General features: G+C 38.9%; 1 protein-coding gene across 1 annotated transcript in view; it reads right to left on the bottom strand.

The window, feature by feature from the left end:
* LOC136856771 (ribosome biogenesis protein BMS1 homolog) overlaps positions 1-13,074 on the bottom strand; it is a 317,735-nt gene that overhangs the window by 52,926 nt on the left and 251,735 nt on the right. The window contains exons 16-17 of the mRNA XM_067134870.2: positions 10,579-10,849; positions 3,303-3,478 (exon numbers count right to left, since the gene is read on the bottom strand). Coding sequence (XP_066990971.2) covers positions 3,303-3,478; positions 10,579-10,849 — 447 coding nt within the window. The remainder of the gene's footprint in view (positions 1-3,302; positions 3,479-10,578; positions 10,850-13,074) is intronic.

The raw sequence follows: 13,074 nt of genomic DNA, 5'->3' as shown, positions 1-13,074 counted from the left end.
GTACATAATTTATATAAGGAGATATATCGTACTCAAGTTTGTGTAATTTTTACGATCAAACATTTTGGACTTAAAAATTTCTACTACTTGAAAAAATTCTGCAATAAAAAATTCCATATGCAAGTTTCTTAATATAGCTGTGATACATAAACCATACAAATTTTGTTACAATTGGCTGAATATTATGGGAGAAAAGTGGGGTTTAAGTGTAATAATTACAATTGGCGAGAAAATTAAAGTGAAGCTCAAGTGACATTTTCTTCCTGGTTCTTTACCTAAAAGTCACCAGAACCGTATGTTTTTCCTTCCCTTCCTTTCTTAATAATAATGTTATTTGCTTTACGTCCCACTAACTACTTTTACGGTTTTCGGAGACGCTGAAGTCGTGGAATTTAGTCCCGCGGGAGTTCTTTTACGTCCCAGTAAATCTACCGACACGAGGCTGATGTATCTGAGCACCTTTAAATACCACCGGACTGAGTCAGGATCAAACCTGCCAAGTTGGGGTCAGAAGGCCAGCGCCTCAACCGTCTGAGCAACTCAGCCTGGCACTTCCTTAGTAGCTTCTGTATGAATACTGGTAACTCTGGAAGCTTGTCTCTTCTTCTTCTCCTCCAAAGAACGGAAAATAATTCACCCGCTTTTGTTTTTCACAATGCAACCTTTCCTGAATCAAAGTTATGGGGACTGTAGTTTCTGTCATGTCATGATTGTTGGGTATAGGGGCAGGGCTCACATGGCTTGAAGTTGATGCGACACTTTCCTGCTGAGAACAATCTGATTCCAATAACATTTCATGACCTTTTATCTCTGATTTCTTCTATGGAGACTCCTGTTCAGTAATAGCTGATCCCCATCTCTTTCCTATCAAAAGTTCAGCAATTCATTGCTTAGCTAAGACTGATTTATGCATATTGTTTATTCCCTTGAATACAAGCTATCAATTATTACAGCACACTGTCTTTCAATAATAACAGTATCTTGATACACAACTACAAGATGTTACTTCCACGCATACTTTACAAAAGTAAACAGAAATGATACCACCACAGAACCCACAAAAAAAGATTAAACATACAAGAATAACAAAACTTATAGTTGTTGGTACTATTGTAGTACCACCAGGAACACCAATGCAAACATAAAATGTTGCTCAATGACAGTCGAGTACTGAAATATTAGTCCGTAACAGGCTTAAATTCATTCAGAAATATGGTAGATCTTACAGCTTGAGTCTGTATAAATATATTGGGAGAAAAGGGAGGGGGATGGGGGCTTTTGGCCCATCCCATGACTGTGTAACTGCAAAGAACAGGCATATTTGATTGAATGGAAACATGACAATGACATCATTACCTATCAAAGCAGTTCAGCAGATGCCACGCCCATTTCTGCTGTGTGCAGACTGGCAAACAAAGCATTATTAAAGTGATAAATTGTTTAAATTCAACTAAATATCTTTGCGGCAAGAAAGGAGAAACTCAATCCTTTCAATTTCAGTCATAAAAAGAAAATTGCCAAAATGACCAAACTACCGATTTTTATCTCCAGAGTGTCACCTTAAGTTTTTGTGATATACTCATTTTAAAAATTACCCCTTTTCATTTCTTTTCAACCCCCATTAAGTGGATTTTTTGAAAACAAAAACAAAAAAACATGTTTCTTTATTTTTAAAGGGGATTCCATGTACCAATTTTCACATCTGTAACATCTTCAGTTTCTGAGATATAGGTATCCTCATAAAAAGGATTCAATCCCCTTTTCACTTATTTTTATCCCCCAAAAGTATTTTCCAAAAAAAAAAGGGCGTTTCTTTATTTTTAAGCGAGATTCCAAATACCGATTTTCATGTCTTTAAATGGTTAAATTCTTGAGATATAGATATACTCATTTTATAATTTACCCCTCCCTTTTCACCCTCTTAGCGAAGGAATATCCAAAAATCCTTCCTTAGTGAACACCTACACTGTAATATAAATGTATCCTCCAAAATTAATTTCTGGTCGGTCGGTCGGGGCATTTTATTATACATATATAGATGAAATGTTTGGATAGTGAGTGAACTACATATTTATGATTTATTTAACTAAAGTTAAACATGTCTGTCCCCGCAGTGTAGGGGGCAACGTGTTTGCCTGTCACCCGGCATCCCCGGGTTCAATTCTCGGCCAGGTCAGGGGTTTTTAATTGTAAATGATTAATATCTCTGGCCTGGGGACTGGGTGTTTGTGTCATCCTTAATGTTCCTTTCCTCACATTCAACACTCTACACTTCTGCAATTCCACTTACACGCAGGTTCCTATCATATGGTGAAAGTAGTGGCAAAAGATCTATAGAGGTCAACGCCACGAACAAATATAATTTTTTTTAAAGTTAAACATTTTGGAAATTGTTATCTCTACTTATCAAGCACACATTACAAGGTGGTCAAGAAAATCAAAGAGGAATTCGGAAAGGGAATCGCAATTCAAGGAGAGGAAATCAAAACCCTGAGATTTGCCAATGATATTGTTATTTTATCTGAGTCTACAGAAGATCTGGAGAAACTGCTGAATGGTATGGACAGAGTCTTGGGGAAGGAGTGCAAGATGAAAATAAATAAGTACAAAACATAAGTAATGGAGTGCAGTGAAACAAAGTCAGGTGATGCAGGAAATATTGATTAAGAAATGAAGTCTTAAAAGAAGTAGATGAATATTTTTACTTGGATAGTAAAATAACTAACAACAGCAGAAGTGAGGAGGACATAGAATACAGACTAGCACAAGCAAGAAAAGCCTTTCTTAAGAAAAGAAAGTTTCTCACTTCGAACATTGATATAGGAATTGGAAAGATGTTTTTGAAGACTTTTTCCTGGAGCATGGCATTGCATGGAAGTGAAACATGGATGATAACTACAGTAGCTCAGAAAGAAAGAGAATAGAAGCTTTTGAAAGGTGGTGTTACAGACGAATGCTAAAGGTGAAGTGGGTAGATCGAATCACGAATGAAGAGATACTGAATCGAATTGGTGGGAGGAGATCAATTTGGCTAAATTTGACAGGAAGAAGAGACAGAATGATAGGACACATCTTAAGACACCTAGGACTTGTTCACTTGGTTTTTGAGGGAAGTGTAGGCAGTAAGAAAGGTAGGGGTAGACCTAGGTATAAATATGACAAGCAGATTAGATCAGATGCAGGATTTAGTAGTTATGTAGAAATGAAAAGGTTAGCACAGGATAGGTTGGCATTGGGAGCTGCATCGAACCAGTCTATGGACTAATGACTCAAACAACAACAACAACAGATATATATCTTACCGTGTACAAACTATCTGCAGCAGGTTCACTACGGATTCCCTTCTCTCTCTTCAGCTGACCTACTGTCTTCATGCCTCGCCAAGCATCCTTCTGTTCTGGAGGCAGCAGCAAGGTAGTCACAGGGTTGTAAAATTTTGGGATCTCCACTCGATACCATGTACGACAAAACACTATGTCTGTAAATTCGAGTAAACAGCAATTAAAAATCCTGAGTGGTCTAGGGTCACTAGACTTCCTGCAGGGTACCAGCAACAGAATGGATGTAGTTGAAAGGCAACATGTAGAAGAGATACACACAATAAGAGATCAGTGAGGAAAGAAAGAGACAAAAGCAATCATCATTATTGAAATTTGTTCTCCAAGGTACACTTCTTCTCACTCACCGATGACCTTGTTTCTCTTTCCCACCATTTTAGTAGGAGTCGAAGACAAGTTGAAGTGTTGGAAAGAATATGTTGAAAAACTATTTAGCAACGTAAGGCCAGACAAACGACCTGTTATTGGCGAAGGCAGCGAAACAAGTCCAAATATAACCCAAGAGGAAGTACTGTATGCAATCAAACTCCAGAAGAATGGAAAAGCTGTAGGTCCGGACAAGATTCATGCAGAAACTCTCAAACTCATTGCTGAAGGCCATGGCAGAGGACTAGAGCTGCTAACTACATTATTCAAGGCAATATATAAATCTGGTAGAATTCCATCTGACTGGCTAAGATCTACCTTTGTCACCATACCTAAAAAGGCTAGTGCATCACATTGTGATGATTATCGTATCATCCACACTTGAATCTACCTCAAATGCGAACGCCAAGTTGAACATACTCAGTTTGGCTTTAGGAATGGACTGGGTACTCGTGAGGTTCTTTTCTGCTTGAATGTTTTGACCCAGAGATGCCTAGATATGAATGTAGGTGTGCACGCTTGCTCCATCGACTACCGAAAAGCTTTCGATTGTGTATCTCATGCAAAACTTGTTGAGATTTTAAAATCTACTGGTGTAGATGTTGGTGATCTTCGTATCATTACCCATCTGTACTGGAATCAAATGGCAGAGGTCAAAATAGAAGGAGCTACTACTGAGGACATAGCTATACGAAGAGGTGTCCGCCAGGGATGTGTCCTGTCCCCACTCCTTTTCAACATCTACTCTGAAGCTGTGTTCAGAGAGGCTATGGAAGATATTAATCTAGGTATCAAGATCAATGGGTATGTCATTAATAACATCCGATTTGCTGATGACACGGTTGTGTTAGCCAGCAACCCTACTGATCTTCAAATCATTATAAACAAGATCGTGAGGACCAGTGAAACCCATGGTTTATCCTTGAATATTAACAAGACCAAGCTGATTTGTATTTTCGAAAACACCAAATGAGGCCTCCCTTTACATCAACAACAACATTGTCCAACAAGTATCTTCCATCCAAATATCTAGGAACTCTAGTGAACCAGCATTGTGATTCAAAATGTGAAATCTCATCCAGGATTGGACAAGCAAAAAATATGTTCAATACCATGAAGACCTTATTCACCAGCCGAGAACTCAACCTCCAGCTCAGAGTTCGAATGCTATGTTGTTATGTCTTTCCTGTCCTTCTGTATGGTTTCGAAGGGTGGGCGCTTAGCCCTTCATTGGAAAAGCGGATTGAATCTTTTGAAATGTACTTATACAGAAGAATACTCCAAATATCTTGGGTAGAAAAGAAGACAAATAAAGAAGTTCTCAACATCTTGAAAAAGAAGAAAGAGCTTCTCATAACCATCAAGGAGCGTAAGCTCAGCTACCTCGGACACATCATGAGAGGTGAACGATACGAACTTCTCCGACTGATCATTCAAGGGAAGATGATGGGAAAAGATCTGTGGGAAGACAGAGAAATTCCTGGCTGAAAGACTTGAGGCGGTGATATGGACATACGTCGATAGAAATCTTCCGTGCTGCTGTTTTGCATGTAATCATAATCAATTGGATCGCCAACCTTCGGAGGGAGACGGCGTCATAAGAAGAAGAAAAACAATACTAAAAGATAAATCCAACCCTGCCACGTATTCCACCAACACTTTCAATGAAGGCGTCTACAACATAACTAAACATCTTCAAGAAACAATTGCAACTCATCTTACATAGGACAGACTGGACGCAGCATCAAAATTAGGTACATGGAACACGTTAACTCGATTAAATACAATAGGTTTTCGGTGGTGGGCCAACATATACATGACGGAAAACACAGTTTCACCACTATAGACCAAGACATAGAAATTCTCAGGACTTTCTTCTCCTACCTATACCTCTGTTCTGTCCTTGCTTACACACTGCTTCAGTTCTCAACTCCTCTCCACACGTTAAGCTTCAGGGCACGCTGTGAAAGGTGAGCTTCATACTATTTTTGCTCTATTTTGTCTTGCCCCTTTGAGCCTTCTGCATACTAAATTTAGGCCTCCTTCCTTCTTTAGGCCTCACATTCTGCATCAGACTGAGAAACCTTGGTCCTGTACACTAATATTGGACCCACATGTATACAGCTATCCACATTTCGATGTGCCGGTACAACGGTACAACATAAGCTTAGAAGACTCTGTCAAACAACATTAGTACAAAAGTTGCATTCCTCTTTTAGACCCATTTTACCATGCCACAACGAGTCAACCATCAAGATTTTAATATATTTATCAAGTTTAAACTCACATTCAACAATAAACTCAACATTAGAATGAGTGATTTCAGCACATACATCAAGATTACATAAGACTATTACACCGCTAACGCGTTGTAAACACTGCTACCTATTTTAGATATAACTCTTACTTTTAAGTGTGAACTTTCATTACATGAATTGTATCAGTGTGTATAGTGTTGTATATATATATTTTTGTCCTCTTGCTAGGTTTATGTGATAGGCTGATGATAACACTAAAACAATGTGTCAAAACTGGTTCCACAATAAACATGTTATAACATAATCCTGTGCAACAGAATTGTATTGTATTGAAGAGGTGGAACCCTTAAATTCAATTTACCTTTGTGATTCTCAGTTCAATAAGAACAACTATGAAGTTTTTAATTTTGAACAATATTCTTCACATATACAACAAGAGTGATGTCCTTAGCTACTCTCTAGTTTACAGATAATCGATGTATCCAAATAGAACAAAGTAGTGGTAGCGATTATTGTTTTGAGAGAAAGTACAGCTGGACAACCATCCGCTATTAACACTAACCAGAGGGAAAAATGGAAGGGATCCAACACTATCTTCGAAAAATGAAGGTATCGGCCAAAGAAAGGCAAAGGTCACGAAGTTTAGGTAATGGAAGACTCCCTAGGCCTCGAATCCTGTAAGACTATCGAGGTTGGAAAAGAACAAGAGTTGACCAAGGGAGGTCGGATGGGATAGAAAAAGTGAAGAGTCCAGCACAAGTAAGTGAAAGCAATGCCAGAATCAGCTAAGGGCTTCGTGGTCGCCAACCCACATTCTCCAAGTTAAGAGTCACTGGGTCCCCTTTTAGTCACCTTTTGCGACAAGCAGGGGACACCGTGGATGTATTCTACCACCCCACAAAGTGGTACAAAACCCGCATCTGTATTATGTTTATGTCAACATGATCATAATTTGTTGGGCTACAAAGATGAAGACGACGACGACCGAGCAAGTGGCTGTGCGGTTAAGGGCAAGTAGCTATCAACTTTCATTCGGTAGATAGTGGGTTCGAACTCCACTTTCGGCAGCCCTCAAGATGGTTTTCCATGTTTTCCTATTTTCACATATGTCATTTGCTGGGAATGTACCTTCACTAAGGCCACAGTCGCTTCCTTATCATTTCTAGCCCTTTCCTATCCTATCGTCTCCATAAGACTTACCTGTGTCAGTGCGACATACAGCATATTGTAAAAAAAGAAGAAGAATTCTTAGGCATTATGTGAATACTGGGCTACACTTATCATTCAAATCACATGTCTCACTTTTGTAGGAGTGGTAGATAACTGCAAACTGTTTGTATAACTTCCATAATCTTTACCCCCTGTGGGTGGGAGTGGTATAATAATAATAATAATAATAATAATAATAATAATAATAATAATAATAATAATAATAATAATAATAATAATAATAATAATAACAACAACAACAATAACAATAATAATAATAATAATAATAATAATATGACCTCAGCTACCATGTGCAGGCATTTCAATTCGAAGCCATCTGGCTGTCTGCCCGTCAATTTCAACGTTCCATTTTACTCTAGGACTACTAGATGGCAGACTGAGTAAACCAAAACTCTCTTGGGAGTCTATGGCTGAGATTTAATGAATTTTGTCAGGTAAACACCAAATGTGTCACGAGAGATCTTTTACATGTCGACATCGTAGGACAAGGAGTGTCGAATGGACTTTTTTCCGCCCTTCAAAAATCTGACTAAATCTGCCGGGTTTGAACCTGCTATCTTGGGATCTGGAGGCCGACACTCTACTACTGATCCACAGAGGCAGCTGGGGTGGTAGAATAACACCCACGGTATCACCTGTCTGTCGTAAGAGGTGACTAAAAGCAGCCCAGGGTCTCTTGGGTTGGCAATCACGGGGCTCTTAGCTGAGCTCTGGATTTTTTCACTTACTTGTGCCAGGGTCCTTACTTTATTTTTCCTAAATGACCTACTTGGGTAGCTAACTCAAAAATGAAAACTATTATTATTATTATTATTATTATTATACAGTTTCTATTACATTTATTGTTTCCTTTTTAAATAATATCTTTGTTTAGGTTTTCTAGAATATTTTAAAGGGGTGGATTAGGAATAATAATAATAATAATAATAATAATAATAATAATAATAATAATAATAATAATAATAATAATAACAACAACAACAACAACAACGTTAATTGCTTTACGTCCTACTAACTACTTTTGTGGTTTTCGGAGAGGCCGAGGTACCGGAATTTAGTCCCGCAGGAGTTCTTTTACGTGCCAGTAAATCTACCAACATGAGGCTGATGTATTTGAGCACCTTCAAATACCACCGGACTGAGCCAGGATCAAACCTGCCAAGTTGGAGTCAGAAGGCCAGCTCCTCAACCGTCTGAGCCATTCAGTTCAGCAGGAATATTTTAGGGATGGAGTTCCACTTGAGAGATCTCATCTTCTATTCAAATTGCGATTCATCAAATTTGTGTCAGAAGAAAATACATAATGGAACCCATAAATTAAAAAAAAAAAAAACCCTGTTCATATAAACATATGATTCTTCAGGAAAAAAAATCAATATAATAACTTACCAACCTCGACCAAGACTGAATTATGTGTAGATTGTCATTTATCACGCGTGGAATATTTTACCGTACTAACTGAGCTCACCACTCTAACCTGCCAGTTGACTTATTCAGACAATTTAACATTGCGCAGTATAATATAATTTCGTGTGGCTATTTCTAGCCAAGTGCAGCCCTTGTAAGGCAGACCCTCCGATGAGGGTGGGCGGTATCTGCCATGTGTAGGTAACTGCGTGTGATTGTGGTAGAGGATAGTGTTATGTGTGGTGTGCGAGTTGCAGGGATGTTGGGGACAGCAAAAACACATTGGAATTAACCAATGAAAGTTAAAATCCCCAACCCGGCCGGGAATCGAACCCGGGACCCTCTGAACTGAAGGCCAGTACGCTGACCATTCAGCCAACGAGTCGGACAACGTTGCGCAGTAGCCCGTTTTCATTAAAAATTCAAATATATTTCACATTACCAAATCGGGGCTCGCCTACTTCATAACGATGCTCAAGACTCAATATGTCCGTCACCACAAAGGATTGTGGGAGTGTGACCAGACCTTCCTAGACTGACCTTGGCACTTAGAAGTCACCAGTAGAGACCTCTAGTTAAGATAAATTGAACTTCTTGGATATGGTAAAGTTTGATTAGTTTCTGTTAGATTTCACTGCTGACACTCCGTATAGCAGGAGTTCAAACTCAGGGACAGGTCTAACTCTTGTCACAATTATTATTTTTGTTATTATTAAGATCTTCAGGTATAAGCATTTTAGAATACTATTTCTTGTCAAAGATTTTCCTGCATGTTTCTTATTTCATTACAGTTTACAGTTTGAAATTATGTGTGTTAGCTCTGAACTCCAATTTTTCTTTGGTCAGACACTGTACACCTTATGGATAAGTTCTGAATCGTCGTCGCCAGCCGCTACTCGTTTTGGAGATATCGCTGATGACTGGTCAAGCCCAATCTTTGCATGAAACATGCGGCCACACAGGTCACATCTAAAGTTGGGTGGAGGACATGGTTGGATCTGACGTAGTTTCCGCTTTTCATGGATTTAAATTTCTTGTTTGCGACGTGCCTGCTCAAACAGCGAGACTCCTTCTGCAGTAGCTTTGCGCCAAAGAACACGATTTTGTGCAGTTGTTGCCCAGGTTTAGCATTTATGTTGGTGCTATTCATAGTCTTCTTAAGCTGGTCTTTATAATGTTTCAAAGGGGCACCTTGAGGCCTTTGGCCATGACTAATCTCACTGTAGAGATACATTGTACTGTATCCATTATTATTTTTTCTTTCATGACTTCTGACACTGTACTTCTGTTTATCTGCAGAGCTGCAGCAGTTCTTTCCCTGATCTGGCTGAGAAAACCTCTCTGGGGACAAAATTCATTCCTATGCCATGACCTTGGAGAGGGACACTGTGGCCACAAGAAGATCTCTCCCTTGGGGGGTGAATTCTGGGTCTCCCTTGTTGAGAAGTTATTTCATACAACTGTTTTAGCACCAAACAAAAAACAATATAATAAGCAAGTGATGACAAGTAACAAATAAGAGAATTACAAAAACTAATACTGTAAATAATGAATGATAAAATAAATAGCAAAACAACAAACAATGAAAATAAGAAAAATAACACAGATTTAAAACTGCTGCATGCATGCTACTGCACAGGCATAAGGTTTACAACACAGTGACCAAATGCTCACATGCTGCAGATGGTAAGCTCTGACAATGTGAAATGAGGAGGAGGAGATGATTATTTCTTAAAAGCAATGCTTTGGTAAACATATGCTGGAGTACATTTCTATTATAATTTTAATTAATTTTGATCATTTTTATTTAAGAAGACACCATTCACAACACTCATTCTTCCATAGCATTAGAAATATTTCAAACTAGGGTATTGCAAGAGTACAGTTCTGAATCCAATATAACAAAATAACAAATGCTGGCAATATGATAAGGACAGTTGTAATTATTTAGGAAGTTACATCATATGTGATATACCTACCACTAAGAAGGATCTTATCTTCAAAAGTTGCTCTGAAGGATCCCTCAGGCTTTCCAACAGCTTTCTTGATCTGACCCCTTATACCAGATACTGTACGCAGCTTTGCACCCTCAAATTTTGCAACCTCAAGGGAAGAGTTGAACATACCACGGATGAAAGCTGTTTTCTTGTATACCTTAATAGGTACACCTGTTAACTTCAATTTCTTCATCACCTGTGCTGATTTATCCAGTTCTACAACTGCACCTGTAGCCACAATACGGAACCCTGCCTGAAATAAGAAAGATACCTAAGATTTAAAGAAATAAAATTCTAATGATGAAATGACTTGACAAAATGTACATCTTGCTATTAGGTCATGTATAATGAAGTAAGTACATGCTTATTGTTGAGCTCTATCAAAGGGTAGAGAAGAGTCCACCTATTTAATACCATAACTTATGAAATTGTTCAGCTACAATTTCCAAAATGTTATTATTTAACACGTGAGAGGTCGCGCCTGCGGCAGTTTGCCGCACTTTTTAAATATTTGTTAATAATTTCGTTGCTAGATACTACAGGGCTTAGGGCACTCGTTTTATCCCTCTCCTCTCTCTCTCTCTCTCTCTCTCTCTCTCTCTCTCTCGCCTGACCTTGATTATCATCAGTGTATTGCCTGCTGCGTTCCGGAGTGCTTTAAGTTTTCTTTCACTCTCGCATCTGCCGCGGCAAATTGCCTTTGTGCGATCCCTCGCGTAGTACATTCTTACATGACCCTGCATTTCCAAGGAAGTTTCTTAAGTAAAGTTCATGGGGTTTAAGGGGGCTTTCAGTGAAGTGTGGTGCTGTAGTTTTATCTATAACAATGAATTTTGAAGAGGAACAGAGGAAAATTACACAGTTGCTGGAATCTGTTCCTGAGCAGGTTTCAAGTGACAACAATGACTCAGATCACAGTGACACAGATGAACATGAAATTCTAAATAATTTTGAAAGGGATAGTGCTTCAGAAGAAAGTTTAAATGAAGAGGATGACCACAATTTAGATAAAGGGGAAGAACGACCTATCAAAGAAGATGATGAGGTTCTTTCTAACCCTATATATAGCGGCAGGGACATACCGAATCCTACAATTTGGTCAGATAAGCCACAAAAGAGATCTAATCGCACTAGAAAGCGTAATATTGTTATTCAACTTCCACGGCCCATTGATGCAAGACTTGCTAAAACTGAATTTAGAATGCTGGATGCTATTTTCCCGGATCACATATTACAAAACATTGTCTAGTAAACAAACCAAAATATAAATGAGGCAAAAATGAAATACAAATGTGACAGAGATGCAAAGAAAACGGACATCGCGGAAATAAAAACATTAGTAGGTCTGCTATACTTAGCTGGTGTAGTACATTCTGGACATCAAAACATTTTCGATTTGTGGCGGAATGATGGTTTGGGAACTGAAATTTTCAGACCGTCTATGAGTGTCAATAGGGGATGCCTGGCCAAGGCGGTAAAGGCGTGCTCGGTTCACCTGGAAGAACGTGGGTTCAATTCCCCGTCAGGAAGTCGAAAAATTTAAGAAACAAGATTTCCACTTTCGGAGGTGCACATGGCCCTGAGGTTCACTCAGCCTACACCAAAAATGAGTACCAGGTTAATTCCTGGGGGCAAAGGTGGCCAGGCGTGGAGCTAACTACTCCACCCCACCAAGAGCCGAGGTTACGGATAGTGGAAGCCTTTACCTTCCACCATTCCAAGGGCCTTCATAGCCTGTATGAAGATGACTTATGAGTGTCAGTAGATTGCATGAGAGAATAATTTGATAAATTTGTCAGTTTGTGTAAGGAGAACTATAGCCAGTGAATTTATTACTGTAGACGAGATGTTACCTAATTTTTGAGGGAAATGTACCTTTAGAGTCTACATGCCATAAAAGCCCGGTAAGTTTGGCATAAAAGTGTGGGCAATGTCAGATTCGAAGACTTTCTACACTTCCAACATGGAAGTATTCATTTCAAAGCAAAGAAGAGAACCTTATGAACAAGACAACTCTGCTAGGGCCGTTGTCAACAGACTCACGTCATCTATCTCAAACACAGGACGAAATGTCACTTGTGACAATTACTTCACCTCCCTTCCCTTGGCGCAAGACTAGCTAAAAAGAAAACTGGCTCTCGTAAGAACCATCAGAATTTTGTTTTTAATTCCTAAAGAGCTGACAACAGAACCGCAAGGAAGCAAACAACCAATCAAGAGTTCAATGTTTGCGTTTACACGCAATGAAGCATTAGTGTCTTTCAAGTCCAAGAAAAAAAATTTTTCTCTTGCTTTCAACACTGCACGAGACAGATGAGATCGATGAGGACTCTGGAGAAGACTTCAAGCCCAGTATGGTGACCTTTTACAACCAATATGAATGTGGGGTCGATGTTTGTGATACTATGCAGAAACAATTCAGTGTGGCAAGAACATCAAAACAGTGGCCATTGATGATGTTTTTCTTTATACTGAATG

The sequence above is a fragment of the Anabrus simplex genome, chromosome 1 (assembly GCF_040414725.1).
Source record: "Anabrus simplex isolate iqAnaSimp1 chromosome 1, ASM4041472v1, whole genome shotgun sequence".
Taxonomy (NCBI): domain Eukaryota; kingdom Metazoa; phylum Arthropoda; class Insecta; order Orthoptera; family Tettigoniidae; genus Anabrus; species Anabrus simplex.
The sequence above is the reverse complement of the archived record's forward strand: the minus strand, read 5'-3'. Positions and strand labels throughout refer to the sequence as shown.